This window comes from Dendrobates tinctorius, unplaced genomic scaffold (genome assembly GCF_039654945.1).
Source record: "Dendrobates tinctorius isolate UK_male_01 unplaced genomic scaffold, ASM3965494v1 ptg000295l, whole genome shotgun sequence".
Lineage (NCBI taxonomy): Eukaryota > Metazoa > Chordata > Amphibia > Anura > Dendrobatidae > Dendrobates > Dendrobates tinctorius.
Genome location: NW_027361962.1, coordinates 1,065,710 through 1,092,055, shown reverse-complemented (window position 1 = coordinate 1,092,055; position 26,346 = coordinate 1,065,710). Strand labels below are relative to the sequence as shown.

Here is a 26,346-nt window from a genome sequence, read left to right as displayed (position 1 = left end):
TCTCTCTTACCTCCTGTCTCTCTCTCTTACCTTCTGTCTGTCTCTTCCCTCCCGTCTCTCTTCCCTCCTGTCTCTCTCTCACCTGTCTCTTCCCTCCTGTCTCTCTCTCTCTTTTCTCCTGTCTCTCAAATTCAAATGAGCTTTATTGGCAGGACTAAGCACATATTAGCATTGCCAAAGCAAATGGTAAAAATAGGGGGACGGGGTAGGGGGCATATAGAGGTCCAGGATACATCAGGCTCCTGTTACAGGATAGTGGCATGTCCGGGGTGGGGTATAGGAGTCCATGACATATCAGTCTCCTCTTAAGTCTGTGGCAGGCACTGACATATTCCGCTGCTATGGCCGCTGCACCTTCCTCTTCCCCAGTATTATCTGCAGGTTCTCTTCCCCCTCCATGGAGGTGAAGTCTGGGAGGAGATCAGACAGTCTCTTGAAGTGACAGTCTCTCTCTCTTCCTTCCTGTCTCTCTCTTCCCCTTGTCTCTCTCTTCCCTTCTGTCTCTCTCTCTTCCCTCCTGTCTCTCTCTTCCCTCCTGTCTCTCTCTCTTCCTTCCTGTCTCCCTCTATTTCTTCCTGTCTCTCTCTTCCCTCCCGTCTCTCTCTTCCCTCCTGTCTCTCTTCCCTCCTGTCTCTCTCTCTTCCCTCCTGACTCTCCATTCCCTCCTGTCTCTCTTTTCCCTCCTGTCTCTCTCTCTTCCCTCCTGTCTCTCTCTTCCCTCCTGTCTCTCTCTCATCCCTCCTGTTTCTCATCCTGTCTCTCTCTTCCCTCCTGACTCTCCATTCCCTCCTGTCTCTCTCTCTTCCCTCCTGTCTCTCTCTTCCCTCCTGTCTCTCCCTTCCCTCCTGTCTCTCTCTTTTACCTCCTGTCTCTCTCTCTCTCTTTTCCCTCCTGTCTCTCTCCCTTCCCTCCTGTCTCTCTCTCTTCCCTCCTGTCTCTCTCTCTTCCCTCCTGTCTCTCTCTTCCCTCCTGTCTCTCTCCCTTCCCTCCTGTCTCTCTCTCTTCCCTCCTGTCTCTCTCTTACCTCCTGTCTCTCTCTCATCCCTCCTGTCTCTCTCTCTCACCTCCTGTCTCTCTCTTCCCTCCTGTCTCTCTCTTTTCCCTCCTGTCTCTTTCTCATCCCTCCTGTCTCTCTCTTCCCTCCTGTCTCTCTCTCTTCCCTGCTGTCTCTCTCTCATCCCTCCTGTCTCTCTCTTCCCTCCTGTCTCTCTCTTCCCTCCTGTCTCTCTTCCCTGCTGTCTCTCTCTCATCCCTCCTGTCTCTCTCATCTTCCATCTCTTGCTCCTTCTTTCTTCCCTCAGCTAGACTGTATGGGCTGCAGTGGGAACCTGGAAGGAGCTCATACATGATAACACAGGCCCCACTCTCATACATAAGAAATAAGGACTCAGGACACCGAGTTCTAAGTTTGGCATAAAATGGCCGTGGCGTTTATTTTGAGTTACTCAACAACCAATTTTATTTCATCATAACCATTAAAACCATTAAATATCTCCATCACTGAATAAAATTATTACTCTCATGACCCAATCCTCCCTAAAACAGGGAGATTATCTCACAAATAAACGACAGGACAATACAGTGAAATATTCTTTATCAGGGCGGGAGGGAGGGATCTTGGAATCTTCACAAACAGCTGATTATATACCACAAATTGTTCCCGCTCATACTCTGTCAGCCAATCAAACAAGCTCAAAAAAAGAGAAGGAAGCCAAATCTGCCTAACAACAGGGAACCTGCTCATGAAATATCACAGCTTACTGAAACATTAACTCTTTGTAAACCCGAGCTTAAAAAAACAACTGAACACCATCAAATTAATAGTTATGGGAGCCGCGTTATCATGCGACCCCCCCTTGTAGTCACTAAGGGGAGGGCGTTCATTCTAGTGTATTCAGCAGTAAACCATCTGGACTGTATGGGCTGCTGACAGGATCTGGAGGAAGCGCACACATTCTAGCTCCAACCGCAGCTTCCCACTGTCTGCTCTATGAAAGAAGAGGCGCCGCCCCTTCCTGTGTCATCATTCCCACACATGGTCACATGGGCATTACCTCAGCAGAGGTCCTTCTGACCACACGGATTTAACTAAGCCTCTACCAAAGAAGGACCAAGAGAGGGAAAACGAGAGAGACACGAGGTGAGAGAGAGGAAGAGACAGGAGGTAAGAGAAAGGAAGAGACAGGAGGTGAGAGAGAGACAGGAGGGAAGAGAGAGACAGGAGGTGAGAGAGACAGGAGGGAAGAGAGAGACATGAGCGAAAGGGAAAAGAGAGACGGGAGGTGAGAGAGAGAGACGGAAGGTGAGAGAGAGACAGGAGGTGAGAGAGAGATTGGAGGGAAGAGAGAGAGACAGGAGGGAAGAGAGAGAGAGACAGGAGGGACAAGAGAGACATGAGGGACTAGAGAGAGAGAGACAGGAGGGGAGAGAGAGAGACAGGAGGGGAGAGAGAGACAGGAGGTAAGAGATAGAGACAGAAGGTAGGAGAGAGAGACAGGAGGGAAGAGAGAGAGACAGGGGGTGATAGAGACAGGAGGTGTAGAGAGAGAGGAGGTGAGAGAGAGATGGGAGGTGAGAGAGAGACAGGAGGGAAGAGAGAGCGAGACAGGAGGTGAGAGAAACAGGAGGTGTGAGAGAGATACCCCACCCGGGACATATTCCTATCTTCTAAAAGGCCCCTGATGTATCCTGGACCTCTATATGCCTCCCTACCCCACCCCCTTATCCCCTTATTTTTACTATTTGCTTTGGCAATGCCAACATGTACTTAGTCCTCCCAATAAAGCTCATTTGAATTGAATTTAATTGAAAGGTGAGAGAGAGACGGGAGTTGAGAGACAGACGAGAGGGAAGAGAGAGCGGGACGCAAGAGAGACGGGAGGTGAGAGAGAGAGATGGGAGGTGAGAGAAAGAGATGGGAGGGAAGAGAGAGAGACCGAAAGGGGAGTTAAGAGAGCAAGAGACTGGAGGTGACAGAGAGAGAGAGACGGGAGGTAAAAGAGAGACAGAAAGGGGAGTTAAGAGAGAAAGAGGCGGGAGGGAAGAGAGAGAGAGACGGAAGGGAAGAGAGACAGAGGGGAGATGAGAGAGAGGTATACAAGGTATACAGCTACACAATGTCAGCCCTAATCAGTAGCTGGAACATCCAGGGCCTGAACACTTCAGCCTTCGGATGCAAGACAAACGACCCAGACTTTAATCAAAGACAGAAAAACATTGATATACAGATCCCCCTTGAAATATGGACTAAGGCAAATAATGATTTCAAATTTCAATAAACTGACCGTCACATCCAAGCATAAACTATGTGTGAACAGGTGCTTAAAGGGAACCTGTCACCCCCCCTCCCCAGGTGTTTTTAAGTAAAAGAGCCACCTTGTGCAGCACTAATGCTGCATTCTGTCAAGGTGGCTCTTTTACTTAGCGTCCCTTCCACTGCACAAAAAGCGTTTAGAAAATTGATCAGACATACCTGATATTTGACACGGGGGCAGGTCTTTCCCCCTCTGACACCGACGCCTCGCATCCGTCATTCATTTCGTCCTTATGTCTTTTCTCCGCCTCCTCTGTGTTCAATTTAAAATGCTGGCGCCTGCCCTGTAATATATTACTCTTGGGCATGCGCAGTTAGCGCTGCCTGTTCTTGCATCACTTCATGGCCTGGCTATCGCGCCTGCGTGGACGCACTGCCAGAGATCCCACCCCGCAGTGAGAATAAGGGTCCCGTCACACACAGCGATCTCGCTGGTGAGATCGCTGATTTTGTGACACATCAGCGATCTCACCAGCAAGATTGCAGTGTGTGATGGGGATCACCGACCGGCCCCCCTGCCGGTTATCGCTGATCGCGCTCGAACATCCTGGGCCGTTTTTCGGTCTCTGGTCTCCCGCTGCCCAGCACACATCGCTGCGTGTGGCAGTGAGAGACCAGCGATCAGCGACGCTGGACGCTGGTTTCTAATGTAAACGTCGGGTATCCAGGAGTCGTGCGGCTCCTAGATACCAGATGTTTACCTTGGAAACCAGCGTCCAGCGTCGCTGATACTGATCGCTGGGGTTGTCTATGTGACAGCTCACCAGCGATCAGCCTAACGATGTCCCGGCGATCCCATCATGTCGGATCATTGGTGGGATCGCTGGGACATTGTTTATTGTAACGGGGGCTTAAATCATTAGCGACTGTGTGGCGGGATCTCTGGCAGCGCGTCCACGCAGGCGCGATAGCCAGGCCATGACAGAATGCAGCATTAGTGCTGCACAAGGTGGCTCTTTTACTTAAAAACGCCTGGAGGGGTGACAGGTTCCCTTTAACCTAGAGTCACCAACTCATATACATTCAAACAAAAAAGTCTAAGGAGAGGATTTACATAGGTTCCCATACAGATGAAGACTTTAGTCTAAGTGAGGATTGGCATTAGATTAGGGTCCTGGAATACAAGAAACGCCTTTCCGTGGCTTCCAGGTACACATAAATTGGCCATTTCATGCACTAAGCTTTCTCAATTTTTCATATTTCTAATGCAGTAATGCAATTCATTTTTCATATTTCATGTTTGCATGCTATGGCGCTACAGTGTGGTTCCTTTTTTGTTTGTAAGGCAAATAATGAATCCTATGTCCCCACTGGATACAGGGAATTCTCTGTCTCCACCCTGAAAAACAAAAACATCAAACAGGCCCGGAGCTCAGGAGGAAAATTAGTCTGGTTCAAAGAGGAGCTAAGAAAAAAACCACATGTAGATAAATAATAATAATAATAATAATAATAATAATAAAAGCATCCATCTAGAACATTCCACATGAGTTTTCCTTCTGTCTGTGACTTTATTATATATTATTATTATTTTCACAGTTTTGAAATCCAGGCAAAAATATGATGAATAATCCACAATCCATAATGGAGAAAGGAGAAAGTGATGTGCGGGGAGATGAGTGGCGGTGCAAAGAGGAAGATCTTACAGGTAACCGTCCTGATGAGGAGTCACCATGAAATAAATAAGAGGAGAGTCACATTCTCCTCATTCACTGGACCTAATTGATATAATAAGCTGGGCAGAGTTAAAACATGCTATTTTTAAGATAATTCCCTCATAGTTACACACGTGGTCAAAATTGTTGTACCCTCGTTTAGCGACAGAAAAACTCACAATGGTCACAGAAATAACTTGAATCTGACAGAAGTAATAATAAATAAAACATGTATGAAAATGAACAAATGAAAGTCAGACATTGCTTTTCAACCATCTATCCACAAAATTTAAAAATAAAACTCATGAAATAGGCCTGGACAGAAATGATGGTACCTTTAACTTAATATTTTGTTGCACAACCTTTTGAGGCAATCACTGCAATCAAGCGATTCCTGTAACTGTCAATGAGACTTCTGCACCTTTCGACAGGTATTTTGGCCTACTCCTCAAGAGTAGAGTAGAGCGAAACATGTCGGCCAGATTCATAAGTCGCCCACTTATGGCAAAGTCAGGTTTCACCGACCGAAACCCGACCACAGCGTGAAGTCGGCCATGCGGTCGGCAAAACGAGCGCCAAAGTCGAGTCGGATTTCCCAGAATGTTGCACGTGACTTTTTTTCAGCCATTGAGCAAGGACATACACTGTGGGCAACGAGATGACATGTGCGCATCGAGAGAGTTTTCGCGCACTTTAAAAAAGCGGTCCGGCATGTAGGTGTGTTTACTGTCCTCCACTCCCTGCCGACTTTGCTTCCCCATTGACTTGCATTGGGTTTCGTGTTTCAGTCGGACCTTCGAATTTTCCTGATAGTCGGCCGATTTCGTTCGACTCGTCTTTTGAGAGTCGGGTTTCATGAAACCCGACTCGACCCTAAAAAAGGCAAAGTCGCTCATCTCTACTCAAGAGCAAACTGCTCCAGTTGTCTCATGTGTGAAGGTTGCCTTTTCCAGATGGCATGTTTCAGCTCTTTCCAAAGATGCTCAATAGGATTTAGGTCTGGGCTCATAGAAGGCCACTTTTGAATAGTCCAATATTTTCCTCTTAGCCATTCTTGGGTGTTTTTAGCTGTTTGTTTTGGGTCATTATCCTGTTGCAAGACTCATGACCTGCGACTGAGACCAAGCTTTCTGACACTGGGCAGCACATTTCTCTATAAAATACATTGATAGTCTTGATATTCCTTGTACCCTGCACAGATTCTAGACACCCTGTGCCAGATGCAGCAAAATAGCTTGAGAACGTAACAGAGCCTCCTCCAAGTTTCACAGTAGGGACAGTGTTCTTTTCTTGATATGATTCATTTTTCCATCTGTGAACTGATGTGCCTTGCAAAAAAGTTAGATTTTTGTCTCATCTGTCCATAGGACATTCTATCAGAAGCTTTGAGGCTTGTCAACATTGTAACGACTCCTGGAGTGGACCCTCTGGGCCGTGATACCAACCCACCCTGGGCGAGCTGACCTAGTGAGGACCACCTCCTATACAGGGAGCGTCAGGGGCAGGCCCAGGGGAATAAAGTACCACGACTGCTGGAACCTGGTAGCTGGCTCGAAGGAGACGAGAGAGACCGTGTCTAGCAGGGTAAGGGCGGGGGCACGCAGGGTACAGGAGTGCGTAAAGCGTGTGCATGGGGGCACACAGGGTACAGGATCGTGCTGAGCGTGCTCATGGGGCACGCTGGATACAGGAGTGCATAAAGCGTGTGCTAATAAGCACGCCAGAGTACTAGACTATGCAGAGCGCGTACTAGGAAACACGTCAGATTACAAGGTAATGCAGAGAGCGTACTAGGAAGCACGCCAAAGTGCAAAGTAGTGCAGAGAGCGTACTAGTAAGCATGCCAGGTCACAAGGTAGTGCAGAGAGTGTACTAGGAAGCACGCCAGAATACAAGGTAGTTGACCTGAGTACAGAGGGCGACCATGCAGGTGTAGGGTCGTGGGCCGGGCTGGTCCCTCTTCTTACCGCGCAGAGACGAAACAGAGACAAGATGGAGACAGATTCTGGGTGCAACAGGTCCAAGTTTATTGTCCACCGTCCGACTGACGGCCCTCGCAGCACACCACAATATCTCTCTCTCACGGCCCTCCGTGTCCAGGGCCGCTTCACACACCGTACGTTACACCAGGGACGTAATTGTACGTACCGCCCCTTTTCACGCTGTGACGATCCTGTCAGCTCAGTCACTGTGGCCGCCTTAGGCCCATACACCATCAGCACTTTACTGGTCAGTTTCGTCGTTACAAATACGGTGTCCTACACCCAGAGCCTCGTCTCTACTGCGGTTCTTCCTGTCAGGACCACCCACTTGACGTTCTCTCTCCTCAGTCCCCCTGGTACGGTTTTCCTCACAGCGCACAAACTGTCGTAGTCCTCCTGTCACTGGAGCTCCCCCTGGGGACTGGAACTTTCTGGAACCCTCCTTCAAATTTATATCTTTCCTGGTTCCCTGTAACTCTGCCCCCTCTGACCAATGGTTTTCTAAGCCCTAAGCTGATGTCAAGTCCTTTGCTCACACTCCTCCCTGCCCTCTAATGGTCAGTCCAAGGTACTGCACGTCCACTACACTTTCCTGTTTCCCCAATGTAGTAACTGAAACCTATCTAAACTGTGCAAACCTTTCCTTCTCTATACTGACAAGTCCGTCAGGTCACCTTCCCTACACTCCCCCTTCCTTTGTCTATTGTTGTCCTCGACAATCGTAATCCCTGCTTTCGTCGTTCTGAAGCTTCACCTACACTCTGTTGTTGGACCAGTTGTTGGGCCAAACCCACTACCTGCAGGGGCCAAACCATACTGGGAGCACCATGCTCTGTGTAGCCTACTGCTACTCACCAGCGCGCACGCCACATAACAACGTCTTTCAAACTGGGCTAGGTACACCCATATTCTTTCTATGGCGTGTTCCTTCCCCTACTCTCCCCTTCTGTTACCTTCCACTGTCTGGTATGCCATGATCGAGGCCTCACACCTACCAGATCATTGCCGGCGTCCATCTTTCTCCTTCAGGGGTGTCCGTGGTGTCGGGGACCTGACCTAGGACGGCTGTCTTTTTCACATCTTCCACCTCTTGTACCTTTCTTTCAATTACATGTCATGGTCGGCATCTCGGTCTTCCAGACCCTCTTCACACATAGAACCCTCTTCGGATCTCACACTTCCCATTGGTCCCTCAGACCTTCCCTTACCCGGACCTGTTGCATTTTACTTTTGCATATTATACATCAAACAACTTTATAATAGCACAAGTACCCCATCTTATTTTTTTATATTTTTTTTTTCATTTTCTTTTAAAACCAACATATAACAATAAAACATCACATGTTCTCCTTCCCCCCCTTCCTTGGACAAGGACACCCTCTTCTTGACATCCCCGCTTTTCCAGGCTTAATACAGCAAAAAAAAAAAAAACTTCTATATTAAACCCTTTTTTTTTCTCGGACGCAAACTGTCCTTGTGATTGACAAAACATTTCAATGAAATTTTGAAAGTCCAAACCACTTCCTACTGGCCGGCAGCAAGGGGTCCCACAGCCATGGAGCTCCGGGATGTAAGGAGTGTCCGCAACAGTCCTCTTTAGGGGGGTTCACATTCTTCAGGCTCCGCCAGTACTGCCACCGCATATTATCCGCGGGGGCAGTATTCTTTATAATATGATACTACGTCCCCCTCCTTCAGAGCCCGGCCGTGGCGTATGGAGGCCACATTAACATAAACCTTTTGACGAGTCTGATCTCAGATGAAACCGTAACCTCTTGTAACGTTGGTGTACACCAGCCGTCCCTTCGATCTCTTAGCCGCCATGCCTGCCTCTTCCTTTTCATGAAACTGTTTCCATATCACTTTCTCCCGTGCCTTCTTCCCCTTAATAACCTCCACAACCCAAACGGAGGGTACACCGCAGGCTCTAGAGTCCGATGGGCGGGGCACCGCCGAAGAAGAGGGCAGGGCAGAGGCAGCCGATGGTTTCTGCGGCCCAGCAGCCGCTGGAGCCGAATGGCGGATGGGAACAGCCGTGTTCTCAATAGGCTGGGTCACAGGGTCGGCCAAATAGGATGCAGCCGGTTCCAGTACCGGCATAACCATGGCTGCAGAGTAGGCTGCACTCGACGTTTCAGCCGGGGCCAGAGTAGTGACTGATTTGACAAATGAGGTTGCTGGTGGCAGGGGAAGCGCAACAGCGCCCTCTAGGATCAGGCTCCACTCCGGCGGCACCATGCATGGCGTCTCCGGGCGGGGTGGTTCAGGACTTGGAATGGAGGCTCCGCTCAGTTCAGCATAGAGGGAAGGGCCTACTGTGACCGACCTCTTGGGTACACAGGCTGCCGCGTGCTGCAGCTGGATGGTGGGGGCCGCTTGCGGAGCCGCTGGCGGGGCCAAAGGAACTCTCACCTTCCCAGGCGCCGTGGCCTCCGTTACATCACCACGCGGCTCCTCCTGCAGTTTCTGCTCTTCACCCTGTCGTCCGACAGGGCTAGCCTCCAGGCTTAGGGGCTCCGCGGGCAGATTCTCCGCCGCTATTCTGGGTGGCCGCTCCCGCAGATTCCGCACAGGCTCCGCTTCCCAGCTCACCATCCTGCTGCCTGCTCGTGGCTCAGAAGATGTCACTTTCTGGTGGAGCTCGATATCCCGCCGCCATTGCCACTCCAGGCGGCCGATGCCTCGACACCCACAGCGTCTCATGCCGTCCGGTGGGCAGCACTCGAATGGCGCCAGACAGCCGCAGCCAAACTTTTGCTCTGTGCCACTCCCTCTGCTGGGTGGAGCATTGGCAGGCCTTTCCACCCACTTGTCAGGGTCCAGTATGGGGGAGCATCGGCTGTTGTGAGTTCATTTTTCCCTTCACCATTGAGGTCTGATGAACTCCCTCCTCTGGTGAAGGAAGGTAGTGAGGCTGATTACCAAACACATGGGCAGCTAGATGATGACTGGGTGGCTGGAATTGAGGACTGGATATAAGGCTGCCGACGCCCTTCTTCCTGGCTGGTGATTTTCCTGCTGGATTCTTGGAGACCAGTCTGATTCCTGCATCTCAAAGCTAAGTTTTTCTGCTCTGCTTTGTACTCTTCAGTTTTGTTTTTGTTTTGCCTTGTTTTTTGGGAGTTCTGCCATCCCCGGCCGGGGGTGAGCTGAACTCCATTTTTGTCTCTGATCTGTTGATATTTTGCTCTGTCTTCAGAATATACCTGAGTGCTGATATAGTCTTTTGAAGCCTAGCGACTTCAGGGCCTGTTTTTCCTATCAGTCGGTTGGCTCATTTTGATAGGGTTTTTGCGGATGGCAGACAGCAGCTTTCCTATCCTGTCCTATGTAGTTAGCTTGGGCCCCATCATTTGCTCAACCTATCTTTCTATCTGTGTTAGTGTTTTCATCTTGCTTCACCGTCATTATATGTTGGGGGCTGCCTATTGCTTTGGGGTCTGCTCTGGGGCAGTTTAGTTTTTCCCCTTTCTGTCTTTAGGCTATATAGTTCTCCGGCTGTGATCTAGGGGTCTAGGGCACCGTAGGAACCCCCCACGGCTACTGCTAGTTGTTGTGGATAGGTTCAGGGGTCTGCAATCCGATAGCTGCCAACCTCTCTGTTTTTTCTGGACTTAGCTGGTATTTTGTTTTTTCCTCCTTCGCCTTGGGGTTGTTGTATGATGAACCTAATTCTATTGATCAGGCTGAAAAGACCCTGTTGGCATTAAGCCAGGGTCGGGATTCGGCAGAGTTGTACTGTCAAAAATTCCAAAAGTGGGCGGTCCTTACTACCTGGAATGATGGTGCCTTGGCAGCCCTCTTTCGGAAGGGTTTGTCAGAAACTGTAAAAGATACTATGGTGGAATTTCCTGTTCCCTCTGGTCTTGACGATTCTATGTCATTAGCCATTCAGGTGGATCGGCGTTTATGTGAACGCAAAACTACACGAGAGATGTTGCCACCTGTTGAACAAATGTCTGAATCTATGCAATGTGATAGAGTTTTGTCTAGGGCGCAACATCAGGAGTTCAAAAGGCATAATAAGCTGTGTTTTTTTTGTGGAGATGCCTCGCATATTATTTCTGTCTGCCCTAAACGAGAGAAACGTTGTGCACACACGTTTTCTGTGGGTGGTGTTCAACCCAAGTTTCTTCTGGCAATTACTCTGATCTGCTCCCTGTCCATTGTTCTGGGGTTTCTCTGGTTGCAAATTCATAATCCAGTTCTGGTGAGTTGGGGTTGTCGGTGTGCCCTTAGTGATGCTCCTGTTTTCTCCACCTCTCCCCAGTCGCATGATGTTCCTGACTATTTGGCTGACTTTTATGATGTATTTAGTGAGAAAGAGTCTGCGTCTTTGCCTCCTCATAGGAGTTATGACTGTGCAATTGAGCTGAACCCGGGGTGTAAATTCCCCAAGGGTCGGCTTTTCAATTTATCTGTACCCGAGCACGAGGCTATGCGATCCTATATTAAGGAGGCATTGGAGAAGGGTCATATTAGACCTTCCTCTTCACCCTTAGGTGCTGGTTTTTTTTCGTGGCTAAAAAGGATGGTTCATTAAGGCCTTGTATTGACTATCGTGCCCTCAACAAAATTACTGTTAAATTTCAGTATCCGTTACCCCTGATTTCTGATCTATTCTCCAGAGTTAAAGGTGATTGCTGGTTTACCAAGCTTGACCTCAGGGGGGCGTATAATCTTATTCGCATTAAGCATGGGGATGAATGGATGACGGCGTTTAATACTCCGGAGCGACATTTTGAGTACCTGGTGATGCCTTTTGGGCTCACTAATGCCCCTTCTGTCTTTCAGTGCTTCATGACCGATATATTCCGAGACTTTGTGGATAAATTTTTGATTATCTATCTGGATGATATTTTGATCTTCTCCAAGAAATGGGACTCTCATGTGGAACATGTTCGGACTGTGTTCCGGATTTTGAGGGAGAATTCCCTGTATGTCAAGGGATCGAAATGCCTTTTTGGGGTACAGAGGATTTCATATTTGGGATTTATTTTGTCCCCGTCAACTATTGAAATGGACCCGGCCAAGGTACAGGCCATTTATGATTGGGTTCAGCCCACTTCTTTGAAGGCCCTCCAGAAGTTTTTGGGTTTTGCTAATTTTTATCGGAAATTTATAGCTAATTTTTCTGGTATTGCCAAGCCATTGATGGATTTGACTAGGAAGGGTGTTGATGTGCTGAATTGGTCTCCGGAGGCTGTTTCTTCCTTTCAGGAGCTGAAGCTAAGATTCACTTCTGCTCTGGTTTTGCGGCAACCTGATGTCTCACTCCCATTTCAGGTGGAGGTGGACGCTTCTGAGATTGGTGCAGGAGCGGTGTTGTCCCAAAAAGATCCTGTGACATCTAAAATGAATCCTTGTGCTTTCTTTTCCCGAAAGTTCTCCCCATCCGAACGTAACTATGATGTGGGGAATCGGGAACTGTTGGCCATGAAATGGGCATTTGAGGAGTGGAGACATTGGATGGAGGGAGCCAAACACCAAGTCGTGGTCCTTACTGACCACAAGAATTTGATTTACCTGGAGTCGGCCAGGCGCTTGAATCCTAGACAGGCTAGGTGGGCCTTGTTTTTCACACGTTTTGATTTTGTGGTCTCTTTTCTTCCGGGCACTAAGAATGTCAAGGCAGACGCCCTCTCTAGGAGTTTCCTTGCTGATTCTCCTGTTGTGACTAAGCCTGCTACCATCTTAGGCGAGGGGTAGTTCTTTCTGCCATCTCGCCCGATTTGAGACGTGCTCTGGAAGAGTTTCAGGAGGACAAACCTGAGCGTTGTCCCAGTGGAAAGTTGTATGTTCCTGACCAGTGGAGGAAGAGAGTGATGTCTGAAGTTCATTGCTCTGCATTGGCTGGTCATCCAGGTATTTTTGGTACTAGAGATCTGGTGAGTCGGTCTTTTTGGTGGCCCGCCTTGTCTCATGATGTCAGGAATTTTGTGCAGTCCTGTGGGACTTGCTCCCGGTCTAAACCTTGTTCTCGCTCTAGTGGCTTGTTGATGCCTTTGCCGGTCCCCAGGAGGCCATGGACCCATATTTCAATGGATTTTATCTCTGATATGCCTGTCTCTCAGAGAATGACTGTTATTTGGGTGATTTGTGATAGATTCTCTAAGATGGTCCATCTTGTACCACTCCCTAAGTTGCCATCTTCCTCTGAGTTGGTGCCCTTGTTTTTGCAACAGGTGGTTCGCTTGCACGGGATTCCTGAGAACATTGTATCTGACAGAGGAGTTCAGTTTGTGTCTAGATTTTGGAGGACTTTCTGTTCCAAGCTGGGAATTCAGTTGTCCTTCTCTGCGTTTCACCCTCAGACCAATGGGCAGACGGAGAGAACAAACCAGACTTTGGAGTCGTATTTGAGATGTTTTATTTCTGCCGATCAGGATGATTGGGTTTCATTTTTGCCCTTGGCCGAATTTGCTTTAAATAATAGAGCTAGTTCTGACACTTTGATGTCACCTTTTTTTTGTAACTTTAGTTTTCACCCTCGATTTTCTTCAGGGCAGGTGGAGCCTTCTGCCTGCCCAGGTGTTGACACTGTGGTGGAGAGAATGCACCAGATCTGGGACCAAGTAGTGGATAAGTTGTCTCTCTCCCAGGAAAAGGCCCAGCGGTTTTCCAACCGGCATAGGACCGTTGGTCCCCAGTTTAAGATGGGTGATATGGTTTGGTTGTCATCAAAAAATATCGCTATGAAGGTGGCTTCTCCTAAGTTTAAGCCTAGATTTATTGGACCTTACAAGATTTTGGAGATTATTAATCCGGTCTCTTTTCGGTTGGCTCTTCCTGTCACAATTAAAATTCATAATGTGTTTCATAAGTCCTTGTTGAAGAGGTTTGTTGAATCAGTAGTTCCTGTGGTGGCACCTCCTGACCCTATATTGGTTGAAGGTAACATGGAATATGAGGTAGAGAAGATACTGGATTCCCGTCTGGCTAGACGGAGACTCCAGTATTTGGTTAAGTGGAAGGGTTATGGTCAGGAGGATAATTCCTGGGTCTCTGCCTCTGATATTCATGCCGAAAGATTGATGCGTGCCTTTCATCGGGCTCACCCGGATCGCCCTGGTGGCATGGATGAGGGTTCGGTGACCCCTCCTCAAGGGGGAGGTACTGTTGTGAGTTCATTTTTCCCTTCACCATTGAGGTCTGATGAACTCCCTCCTCTGGTGAAGGAAGGTAGTGAGGCTGATTACCAAACACATAGGCAGCTAGATGATGACTGGGTGGCTGGAATTGAGGACTGGATATAAGGCTGCCGACGCCCTTCTTCCTGGCTGGTGATTTTCCTGCTGGATTCTTGGAGACCAGTCTGATTCCTGCATCTCAAAGCTAAGTTTTTCTGCTCTGCTTTGTACTCTTCAGTTTTGTTTTTGTTTTGCCTTGTTTTTTGGGAGTTCTGCCATCCCCGGCCGGGGGTGAGCTGAACTCCATTTTTGTCTCTGATCTGTTGATATTTTGCTCTGTCTTCAGAATATACCTGAGTGCTGATATAGTCTTTTGAAGCCTAGCGACTTCAGGGCCTGTTTTTCCTATCAGTCGGTTGGCTCATTTTGATAGGGTTTTTGCGGATGGCAGACAGCAGCTTTCCTATCCTGTCCTATGTAGTTAGCTTGGGCCCAATCATTTGCTCAACCTATCTTTCTATCTGTGTTAGTGTTTTCATCTTGCTTCACCGTCATTATATGTTGGGGGCTGCCTATTGCTTTGGGGTCTGCTCTGGGGCAGTTTAGTTTTTCCCCTTTCTGTCATTAGGCTATATAGTTCTCTGGCTGTGATCTAGGGGTCTAGGGCACCGTAGGAACCCCCCACGGCTACTGCTAGTTGTTGTGGATAGGTTCAGGGGTCTGCAATCCGATAGCTGCCAACCTCTCTGGTTTTTCTGGACTTAGCTGGTATTTTGTTTTTTCCTCCTTCGGTGACTCATCATATCAATCGCCCTCCCTGGACACAGTGCTGGTTCCATTGGGAACAACAGAAAACACCTGGTCTCTCCTGTGCACTGGAGCATCACCGCCATCTTGCACCAGTCCTGGTACCTCCCCGGATCTTCTGCTGGTGATGCAGATATGCCACAGTGCTCCCAAATTGTAATCCACAGGTGGGTAATTTGTAATCCACAGGTATCTGTAATCCAAGCAGCGTTGTCCAAGTCTTTCTCCATCCTTTAGGGCAGGCCTGCCGCAGAAGATGACGTATTAGCGGCGTTGATCCTGCCGACTACGCCAAGTGTAGGGTCGTGGGCCGGGCTGGGGGGTGGTCCCTCTTCTTAACGCGCAGAGACGAAACAGAAACAAGATGGAGACAGATTCTGGGTGCAACAGGTCCAAGTTTATTGTCCACCGTCCGACTGACGGCCCTCGCAGCACACCGCAATATCTCTCTCTCACGGCCCTCCGTGTCCAAGGCTGCTTCACACACTGTACGTTACACCAGGGACGTAATTGTACCTACCGCCCCATTTCACGCTGTGACGATCCTGTCAGCTCAGTCACTGTGGCCGCCTTAGGCCCGTACAGCATCAGCACTTTACTGGTCAGTTTCGTCGTTACAAATACGGTGTCCTACACCCAGAGCCTCGTCTCTACTGCGGTTCTTCCTGTCAGGACCACCCCCCTGACGTTCTCTCTCCTCAGTCCCCCTGGTACGGTTTTCCTCACAGCGCACAAACTGTCGTAGTTCTCCTGTCACTGGAGCTCCCCCTGGGGACTGGAACATTCTGGAACCCTCCTTCAAATTTATATCTTTCCCAGTTCCCTGTAACTTCTCCCCTATGACCAATGGTTTCCTAAGCCCCAAGCTGATGTCAAGTCCTTTGCTCACACTCCTCCCTGCCCTCTAATGGTCAGCCCAAGGTACTGCACGTCCACTACACTTTCCTAGCTGTTTCCCCACTGTAGTAACTGACACCTATCTAAACTGTGCAAACCTTTCCTTCTCTATACTGACAAGTCCGTCCGTCAGGTCACCTTCCCTACACAGGGACCAAGCAGACCCAGCAAGGAAGCAAAACGATACTCAGGTGCCACCTACAGGAAGAGGCCATCAGATATAGGGAATGCGCACCGGCACTTCCGAGTCAGGTCCACCAGGACCATAGAGAAGTCAGGGTAGAGCAGACGCAGTCAGAGTTGTGGCTTGTGCGGAAGCGCACCCTATGGAGCCCCAGCGCCGGCTGCGAGACCGGAAGTGAAGATGTCGGGCGGCGTGCACAAGCTCCGGAGGTGCGCGGTGAGAGCTGTGTAGCAAACATATAGTTTGGCAAATTCCAGTCTGGATTTTTTAAGATTTTTTTTCAACAATGGTGTCCTCTTTGGTCGTCTCCCATGAAGTCCACTTTGGCTCATACAATGACGGATGGTGCGATCTGACACTGATGTTCCTTGAGCTTGAAGTTCACCGGTAATCTCTTTAGAAGTTTTTCTGGGCTCTTTTGTTACCATTTGTAATTTCGTATTACACTATGTAACACAATTTTTGTCTTAAGCTTTTAAGTACTATATTCCAGTTACTCATGCCTAAATAGTCAAGAAAAACTACGGTAATTAATTATAGACTTTGCTTTTCTGACCAGGACAATGAAATATTCAGTTTTACGTATTTGCATAGGGAAATCAAAATTGTTCATAGTATCTTTTTGTTGATACAGTTACAAAAACATTGTATATTGTATATTTAATTTTGGCCAAGATGAGCAAGAGTGGTTTAGAAGTCTGTAGCTTTTGTTGATTTACGATTATACTGCAAATCGCTTTCATGAATCAACCCCCAAATATAGTCTCCCATCACGTTCTCGTTATACTGTCCTTGGTAGCGTCGTTCAAAGTCCTTTATATCCTGATGAAAACGCTTGCCTTGCTCTTCTGAGTAAGCCCCCATATTTTCCTTGAATTTGTCAAGATGAGCATCCAAGACATGTACTTTGAGAGACATCCTACATCACATTTTTCCAAAGTTCTTTATCAGAACTTGTGATTGCCCAGGAAACCATGCATCACTGCAGCAATGCTGCTCCAAGCTGCTTTCTCTTTCCTAGTCGGCTTCTTTACGAATTCTTCGTTCTCTAGAATCTGCTTGATTTGTGGTCCGATGAAGATACCAGCTTTTACCTTTGCCTCAGACAGCTTAGGAAAGAGTACTTGTAGGTACTTGAAGGCTGCTGATACTTTGTCGAGAGCTGTGACAAACTTTTGTCAGGACTAACTTGATGTGCAGGGGTTGCATCAGCACCTTCTATATGTCCACCAATGGCTCCCAATTCACGTTATTATTTCCCACAGGAAACTCGGTCCACTGTGGCCAGTCCCGCCTGTGATATTGCCAATTGGTGTCCCGGCTGTCCCAAAGGCAAAGAAAACAAGGAAAGTTTGCAAAACCGCCTTGGAGGCCCATCATAAATGCCACCATTTTTAAGTCTCCAATGATGTCACAGCCATAATCCTCGTACTTCCAAGACACATAACAGCAGCTTGACACTGGTGTAGTCCTCTTTGAGGTGAACCGAGTGCACCACAGGCAGAGATGGGTACTTGTTCCCATTATGCAGCAGCACGGCTTTGAGGCTCCTGGATGAACGATCTATGAATAGGCACCACTCACTCGAATTGCACGTGATTCCTATAGCTTCGATTAGACCCGTCACATTGTTGCAGTAGCACAGTCCATCTTGCTAACTGAACAAGCTGGCAAAAGTTTGATGATGCTTTCTCTGATCAGCTACTTTGACACTTTCACCTAACAATTTCCACTGTTTGAGCCTCGACATGAGAAGCTCAGCATTTGACTTAGTGAGACCGACGTCTCTAATGAGATCATTAAGGTCTTTTTGGTTAGGGTAGTAAGGTGTTCTTTCTTTTTCGAAACTGTATTCTGGATCTGCATTGTCTTCCTCACTCTCAGACTGCCTATATTCTCCTGAAGATGCCTGAGCTCCTTATGGAGGATTGGGAAGGGGCAGCTCGGGGCAGTGTGAAACTGGAGCAATTGAGGAAGGAATGTCTGGATAGGCGATAGGATGCGCACACTTGCCAGTTCGACGTTTGGATGGGTCCACCATACAGAAGTCACAGTTGTTGACGTGGTCAGTAGGCACTCGCCAAATTTGTGGGATAGCAAACTTCATTGCCCTTTTTTCTCCTGTGTACCAGCCTGTAAGGTATTAAACATGAGAATAAAATATATAAGTGTTTTGAACTATATGATATACAATTATACATGTTCTTTTAAAATTTTGCAATTAAAAAAAATTAAAATATTAATATCTTATCTATCAATAATCTATCACCTTACCCTCAAGAGTTCTCTTGCAGTACTCACATGTGAAATGAGGCTCCCATAGATTGTCTTGATCTCCTACAGGCATGCAGAAGTAGGCTCTGTAGGCCTCACACATCTTAGAAGATGTATCTTAGCCAGTGTTTTTATAAATTCACCTCAAATGTAGCAAAAAGGCATCTGCCGAATACTTACAACCTCTTGATGCCATCTAAATTAAATGCAGGTATGTATCAACTGTAACACAAACAGAAATGGGCAATTAAGGATCCTGTATTTATACTACTTTATCGACGGTTCTCGCACTTCCGGAAGCTTCTCGCGGCCTACACAATGTGGCACGTTTTGCTGATGTTCGAGAAAAGTTAGATTTCAAATTATCAATGTCCTGACCACAAAAGCAAACTTTCTTGGGAATTTTTGCCATTTTCTTTTCACTTTAATCATAAGTGATTTGGAAAACTCCATTGTTACCCAAGGACAAACAAAAAATTAAAATTTGTTATATAGTGTTATCCGTCTCTTTGATTTGTCATCAATTCTCCTCCTGCGGCCACGTCCAGGGAGGTTGGCTACAGTCCCATGGAGCTTAAATTTCTGAATATGTGTAATTGTAGGCACAAGAACATCAACCTGCTTTGAGAATTCTTATAACTTTTACCTTTAACATGTTTGTCTATAATTTTCTTTCTAATCTCCTGAGACAACTTTTTCCTTCGCTTCCTCTGGTCCATGTTGAGTGTGATACACACCGTGTCACCACACAGCACAGTGAGTATCTGTAGCCTCTATACAGGCCACTCACTGATTCCAAGATTGTTGAAACCTGTGATGCTAATTAGTGGACACGCAATTTAACATATCCCTTTTGTCACATTATTTTCAGGGGCACCATCATTTCTGTCCAGGCCTATCTCATGAGTTTTATTTTTTTTTAAATTTTCTTGGAAGCATGGTTGAAAAACAATGTCTAACTTTCATTTATTCATTTTCGTAGATTTTTTATTTATTATTACTTATGTCAAATTCAAGTTATTTCTGTGACCATTATGGGTTTTTCTGTCATTAAAAGAGGGGTACCAACAAATTTACCCATGTGTGCAGTCATGAGTAGATTATAAGAGAAAGCAGAATAATGCCTGAGCTTATCCAGCCTTATACGAGTATTTGTGCCATTGCCATGACTTCCTAATGCACGGCCATACGGCTCCTCCCCTCTACGCTGTGCACGTAGCTGTCATGGAACACGTGAGATGTGCTCTACCTGTTTGCACTGACTCCTGAGCATTTCACGTGACACGAGTGGTACAGTATGAGCGTGTCCTGGGCTCTGTCACATGAAAATTTGAGTGCTAGTGATCTACTTAAGGTAGTCACTGAGCAATAGACAAAAGTTTCTCATCACACACCGAGGTATGCAATATATGGAATATTTTTCATTATTCAAGAACAGTCCAGGCCACAGGCTGTTAGTATAGAAACACAATTATACCCGAGTCTATAGTCCGATGTCTCTCTCGAATCCTCTGTAGAGTTGAAAGTTCGACCAAATCTTCATCTGTTCTTTATGGAGACAGAAAAAAAAATGCTCCCACATGATCCATCAGTGCTTGTTAAGGGCCATTATCTGTCTTTGTAAAGATATAGTGGTAATCTGCAGGTAAATAGTATTTAAATCATGTTCGGCTTTTTTACTGGAAGATCGGCTACTGGGAGAAAATTAAGTTATATTTTCTCCGTAGCCACTTTGAGGCAGTCCAGGGAGCAGTAACAGTCACTGATCAGAGAGAGATGGCAGCTCCAACCGTCTACTTTCCCTGAAGACGGAAAGCGAGCGACTGCAGAGAGAATATAACTGATTCCCTTGTAGGTTGTGAACGCTCGCTGGCAGGGTCCTCTCTCCTCCTGTACCAGTCATGGCTTGTAAGTTTATTGTACTTGTTTTTTATTGTGTATACCCTTTTTCACATGTAAAGCACCATGGAATAAATGGCGCCATAATAATAATGATATAGGAAGTTGATTGGGGCTTATTAGCTTTAATTGTGATGCAGCAACGATGGTTTGATTCCATTCTCATGCACTTTTATTATTGCAGAACACTTTCTCTGTACACAATGGATGCACTGCCAATAACTATATAATATTATAATGAAATATGTGATCATTGACAAATATGGTTTATTCTTTGATGTTTGATCTTTGCACTGGGCAATGATCGGGAAGAAACATTAGTACAATTGATTCTTTGTGCACTACTCACATCATGTAAATGACACTTTAGTCAGTTTATGATGAAGCGTTACTACATACCTTAGAAAATGTATACATTTTTCTTAAATTTAAAATTTTTGTATTTAGATAAATATGATTTTTAAAGTTTTGTTCAAAAATCAAATAACTTTTATTCTCTGCAGATGAGTATAATAGCAGCTCCGAAGGACATCTGATATCTTCGTATATTAAAGCAGAAGATGATAGCTTCAAACAAGAAACATATGAAGAGCATGGCGACATCTCAGATATACCCTCAGCCGTTCCTAGCGAAGAACAATCTCCTAATTCATCACAGACTGTTAAGCAAAATAAAAGTGTGGAAAATAAAAGCGCGTCCACAAGAAAGAAGCCAATTTCGTGCTCAGAATGTGAGAAATGTTTTGCTAAGAAATCACGTCTTGTTCTACATGAGAGAATTCACACAGGAGAAAAGCCGTATTCATGTTCAGAATGTGGCAAATGTTTTGCTAAGAAATCACATCTTGTTAGACATGAGAGAAATCACACAGGAGAAAAGCCATTTTCATGTTCAGAATGTGGAAAATGTTTTTCTAACAAATCACAACTTGTTGTACATCTGAGAATTCACACAGGAGAGAAGCCATATTCATGTTCTGAATGTGGAAAATGTTTTTCTGTGAAATCAAGTCTTCTTGAACATGAGAGACATCACACAGGAGAGAAGCCATTTTCATGTTCAGAATGTGGAAAATGTTTTGCTAGCAAATCACAACTTGTTTTACATCAGAGAATTCACACAGGAGAGAAGCCATATTCATGTTCTGAATGTGGGAAATGTTTTAATAAGAAATCTAAACTTATTAGACATGAGAGAATTCACACAGGAGAAAAGTTATTTTCATGTACAGAATGTGGCAAATGTTTTGCTAACAAATCACATCTTGTTGGACATGAGAGAATTCACACAGAAGAAAAGCCGTATTCATGTTCAGAATGTGGTACATGTTTTTCTCATAAATTACTTCTTGTTAGACATGAGAGACATCACACAGGAGAGAAGCCATTTTCATGTTCGGAATGTGGAAAATATTTTTCTGACAAATCACAACTTGTTGTACATCTGAGAATTCACACAGGAGAAAAGCCATTTTCATGTTCAGAATGTGGCAAATGTTTTTCTCTGAAATCAAGTCTTCTTGCACATGAGAGACGTCACACAGGAGAGAAGCCATTTTCATGTTTAGAATGTGGAAAATGTTTTGCCAGCAAATCACAACTTGTTGTACATCAGAGAATTCACACAGGAGAGAAGCCGTATTCATGTTCTGAATGTGGGAAATGTTTTAATAAGAAATCTCAACTTATTAGACATGAGAGAATTCACACAGGAGAAAAGCCATTTTCATGTTCAGAATGTGGGAAATGTTTTTCTCAGAAATCAAATCTTCTTGACCATGAGAGAATTCACACAGGAGAGAAGCCATTTTCATGTTTAGAATGTGGAAAATGTTTTGCTTACAAATCACATCTTGTTAGACATGAGAGACATCACACAGAAGACAAGCCATTTTCATGTTTAGAATGTGGTAAATGTTTTGCAGATAAATCAGTTCTGGTTACACATGAGCTATGTCACACAAGAGAGAGGAATTTTTCATGTTCAGTATGTGGAAAAAGTTTTTTTAAGAAATGTCATCTTATTAGACATGAGCGAATTCACACAGGAGAGAAGCCATTTTCATGTTTCGAATGTGAGAAATGTTTTACTAACAAACACAATGTTGTTATACATCAGAAGAGAAGTCACACTGGGACTAAGCCATTTTAATCTTTTAGTAACCAAGCCCAATTTTTCAAATCTTTATTGCGGTAATAACAATGAAATTTTTAAACTTATCTCAGTTACCTGAGAGGTTTTTTTTGTTCTTGACACTTTGTATTCTGCTTTAGTAATAAATTTAAATCAATATATTTTGTTTTTATTTATTAAAATAAAAAACTGCAAAAAATATGAAAAATTTGCAATGTTTAAACGTTGTTTACACCCATAAACCAAATAGTTATAATACCCAAAAATTGAATAAGTAACATTTACCTTCTGTTTTATGTCACCGTAATTCTTCAAATGTCCTTTTATTTTGTCAGAAAGGTTAAAAGTATAGCAGTTTTTATTATTTTTGAGCAATTTACAAAACTTATTTTCTAGTACATCTCTTTAGACAGCACACCAAGAGGTTGTCCTTCCTTAACCTCTTATGGAACAGGTTAAAGGGCCCCACTCCCCTCCACCTTCCAGTATTTTTCTTGTCCCGACATGGGAGTATCACATGAGAGGTTGGTCCTAGATAGAAAATATGTTATCCTGTTTATTGTCAAAGGACAGACTCAGGGGAATTGGTTGGTCTCGGCCTTCTTTTCCATTGACAAGCAGTTCGAGGCCAACACCTCTCTAGGTAGAGGTCCCTCCACCAACAGCCAGCCTGTGCACATCTGCAATAATGCAGCATTACTGCTCCATCCATAGGAGGACACATGGGGTTAATACAGCAAATTATCTCTGAAGACTGCCCTCCAGCTGCAGCTCATTAAATTGGCTCCTTCAGGTGGGGTTAATTGGACAGTTGAAATGTACCACCCACAGTGGAGGTTTATCCCAAATTCAGATGGATTGCTCTCTTAAATGTAACTGAGTCTGGTCTCACAAGCGTGACCCTAGTCTGTGCTTGATAGTGCCTCTGGAACTCATGGTGCCTCTCTGTTTTATAGTGCTTCTGGGCCTCATAGCGTCTGAGGGCCGCATTGTGGATCGCAAGACCCCTGGGCCTCATGGGTGCCTCTTAGCATCACATGGTGCCTCTTAGCTTCTGTGTCTCATAGCACCTCTGCACCCCTCATGCCTTGTGGTTTCGTACCTTTGACTTTGTGCCTTGTGCTTCTGACTTTGTGCCTCTGGCTTAATGCCTTTGACCTCGGGCATCGTACCTTGTATTGCCGGCCTTGCACTTCACACTTTGTGTTTCTAGCCTCGACTCCGGTTAGAGAGTCCTTGTGTCTCAGAACTCAGTCCCAGCTTCATTTGCAACTTGGCTTAGCCAGAGGAGCAGCTATGCTCGGATTGGCCTAGTGTTTTTTTTGTTTCGGAACAGGAGTCTCAATTAAGCTACTGTCCATGTTCTATCTAGTTGGAAGCTTTCAGACTTGGCCTTTAAGTGATAGAATCAGGACTCTTTTGTTATTGTGCAATTTGTCCTGAGTACGCTGATACCTGATATGTGGGGGGAACCACTGTTTTAGCGCATGGCAGAGCTCGGAAGGGAAGTAGCGCCGTTTGACTTTTTCAACACAAAATTGGCTGGAATTGAGATCAGACGCCATGTCACGTTTGGAGAGCCCCTGATGTGCCTAAACAGTGGAAACCCCCCACAAGTGACCCCATTTTGGAAACTAGACCCCCCAAGGAACTTATCTAGATATGTGGTGAGAGCTTTGAACCCCCAAGGGCTTCACAGAAGTTTATAATGTACAGCCGTGCAATTAAAAAATCATATTCCACAAAAATGATTTTTTCACTGCCAATTTTTATTTTCCCAAGGGAAACAGATACCCCATATATTAGGGTAAACCACTGTTTTATCAGAGCTCGGAAGGGAAGGAGCGCCGTTTGACGGAAAATTGGCTGGAATTGACATCGGGCGCCATATCGCATTTGTAGAGCCCCTGATGTGCCTGAGCAGTGGAAACTAGACCCCCCCAGTTGAAACTAGACCCAAGGAACTTATCTAGTTGTGTGGTGAGCACTTTGAACCCCCAAATGCTTCACAGAAGTTTATAACGCCCGGGTGTGAAAATAAAAAGAATCATTTTTTACACAAACATGATATTTTAGTCCCCAATTTTTTTATTTTCCCAAGGGTAACAGGTGAAATTTGACCCCAAAAGATGTTGTCCAATTTGTCCTGAGTACGCTGATACCCCATATGTGGGAGAAAACTACTGTATGGGCACACGTTGGGGCTCAGAAGGGAAGTAGTGACGTTTCGGAATGCAGACTTTGATGGAATGGTCTGCGGGTGTCATGCCGCGTTTGGAGAGCCCCTGATGTGCCTAAACAGTGGAAATCCCCCACAAGTGACCCTATTTTGGAAACTAGACCCGCCCTAGAAACTTAACTAGATGTGTGATGAGCACTTTGATCTCCCAAGTGCTTCACAGAAGTTTATAACGCCCAGGCGTGAAAATAAATAAATCATATTTTTTCCACAAACATGATCTTTTAGTCCCCATTTTTTTTATTTTCCCAAGGGTAACAGGAGAAATTGGACCCCAAAAGTTGTACAATTTGTCCTGAGTACGCTGATACCACATATGTGGGGGTAAACCACTGTTTGGGCGCATGGCAGAGCTTGGAAGGGAAGGAGCACCAATTGACAATTTTCAACTCAGAATTGGCTGGAATTGAGATCAGACTCCATATTGCGTTTGGAGAGCCCCTGATGTGCCCAAACAGTGGAAACCCCCCAATTCTAACTCCAACCCTAACACCAACACACCCCAAACCCTAATCTCAGCCCTAACCCTAACCCTAATGGGAAAATGGAAATAGATTTTTTTAATTTATTATTTTTCCCTAACTAAGGGGGTGATAACGGGGGTTTGATTTACTATTTATGGCGGTTTTTATTTTTGGCAGCTGTCACATGCTAAAAGACGCTTTTTATTGTAAAAAATAGTTTTTGCATCACCACATTATGAGAGCTATCATTTTTCCATATTTTGACACACAATGTCAAGTGTGGTCTTATTTTTTGCGGGACGAGTTGACGTTTCTATTGGTATAATTTTCGGGCACGTGACATTTTTTGATCGCTTTTTATTCCGATTTTTGGGACGCAGAATGAACGAAAAACAGCATTTTACGAATTTCGTTTGAGGGGGCGTTTACACCGTTCCGCATGTGGTAAAATTGATAAAGGAGTTTTATTCTTCGGGTCAGTATGATTACTGCGATACCTCATTTATATCATTTTTTCATGTTTTGACGCTTTTATACAATAAAAACAATTTTATATAAAAAAATAATTATTTTTGCATCGCTTTATTCTACGAGCTATAACTTTTTTATTTTTTGCTGATGATGCTGTATGGCAACTCATTTTTTTGCAGGATAAGATGACGTTTTCAGTGGTACCATGTCTATTTATATTCATCTTTTTGATTGCGCGTTATTGCACTTTATGATCGGCTGTATAATGATAAAGCGTTGTTTTTTGCTTTGTTTTTTTAAGGGGTTCCCTAAAGGGGTTAACTAGTGGGACAAGTTGTATAGGGCGGGTCATTACGGATACAGCGATACTAAATATGCGTACTTTTATTGCTTTTTTTATTTACAGAAAAAAGACTTTATCAGGGAATATTTTTTTTTTTAATTTAGGATTTTTTAAAACAATTACTTTTACACTCTCAGTTCTGAGATCTCATCTCCTGAAGTCTTGGTGCCAAGATCTCCATCTGCGCATGCGTCACCCTGGCAGCCTTTTTCCCAGAGTCCACAGCATAGGAGACCATGCAACTCTGGGGGCTAGGGCATTTCACAAAAATGTAAGCAGAGCCCCTGCAGTGGCATTTAACTCGCACTTACCAGAAGCGCGTAGTAAATCCTGTCCATTGGTGACCCCGTCACATGATCGCGGGACACCGATGGGTCGGCATGACAACCAGAGGTCTCCATCCTCGGAGAGATATTTGTATTGTCCCCTTATGTACTTATACATGGTTATTAGATCGCCCCTCAGTCATCTTTTTCCTAGACTAAATAATCCTAATTGTGCTAATCTCTCTGGGTATTGAAGTTCCCCCATCCCCTTTATTAATTTTGTTGCCC

The 26,346-nt window shown here is 45.4% G+C and overlaps 1 protein-coding gene across 3 annotated transcripts in view; it reads left to right on the top strand.

The window, feature by feature from the left end:
- Positions 1 to 1,943: 1,943 nt before the first annotated feature.
- LOC141073041 (uncharacterized) overlaps positions 1,944 to 26,346 on the top strand; it is a 102,654-nt gene continuing 78,251 nt past the window's right edge. Inside the window, exons 1-3 of one of the 3 annotated variants that reach the window (XM_073560355.1) lie at positions 1,944 to 2,140; positions 4,853 to 4,961; positions 20,645 to 22,436. In XM_073560355.1, the coding sequence (XP_073416456.1) occupies positions 4,874 to 4,961; positions 20,645 to 22,293 (1,737 nt within the window). In that variant the 5' untranslated portion in view covers positions 1,944 to 2,140; positions 4,853 to 4,873 and the 3' untranslated portion in view covers positions 22,294 to 22,436. Of the gene's footprint in view, positions 2,165 to 4,758; positions 4,962 to 20,644; positions 22,437 to 26,346 lie in introns of those variants that run through there. The other 2 variants (XM_073560356.1, XM_073560359.1) reach the window with 2 other exon arrangements.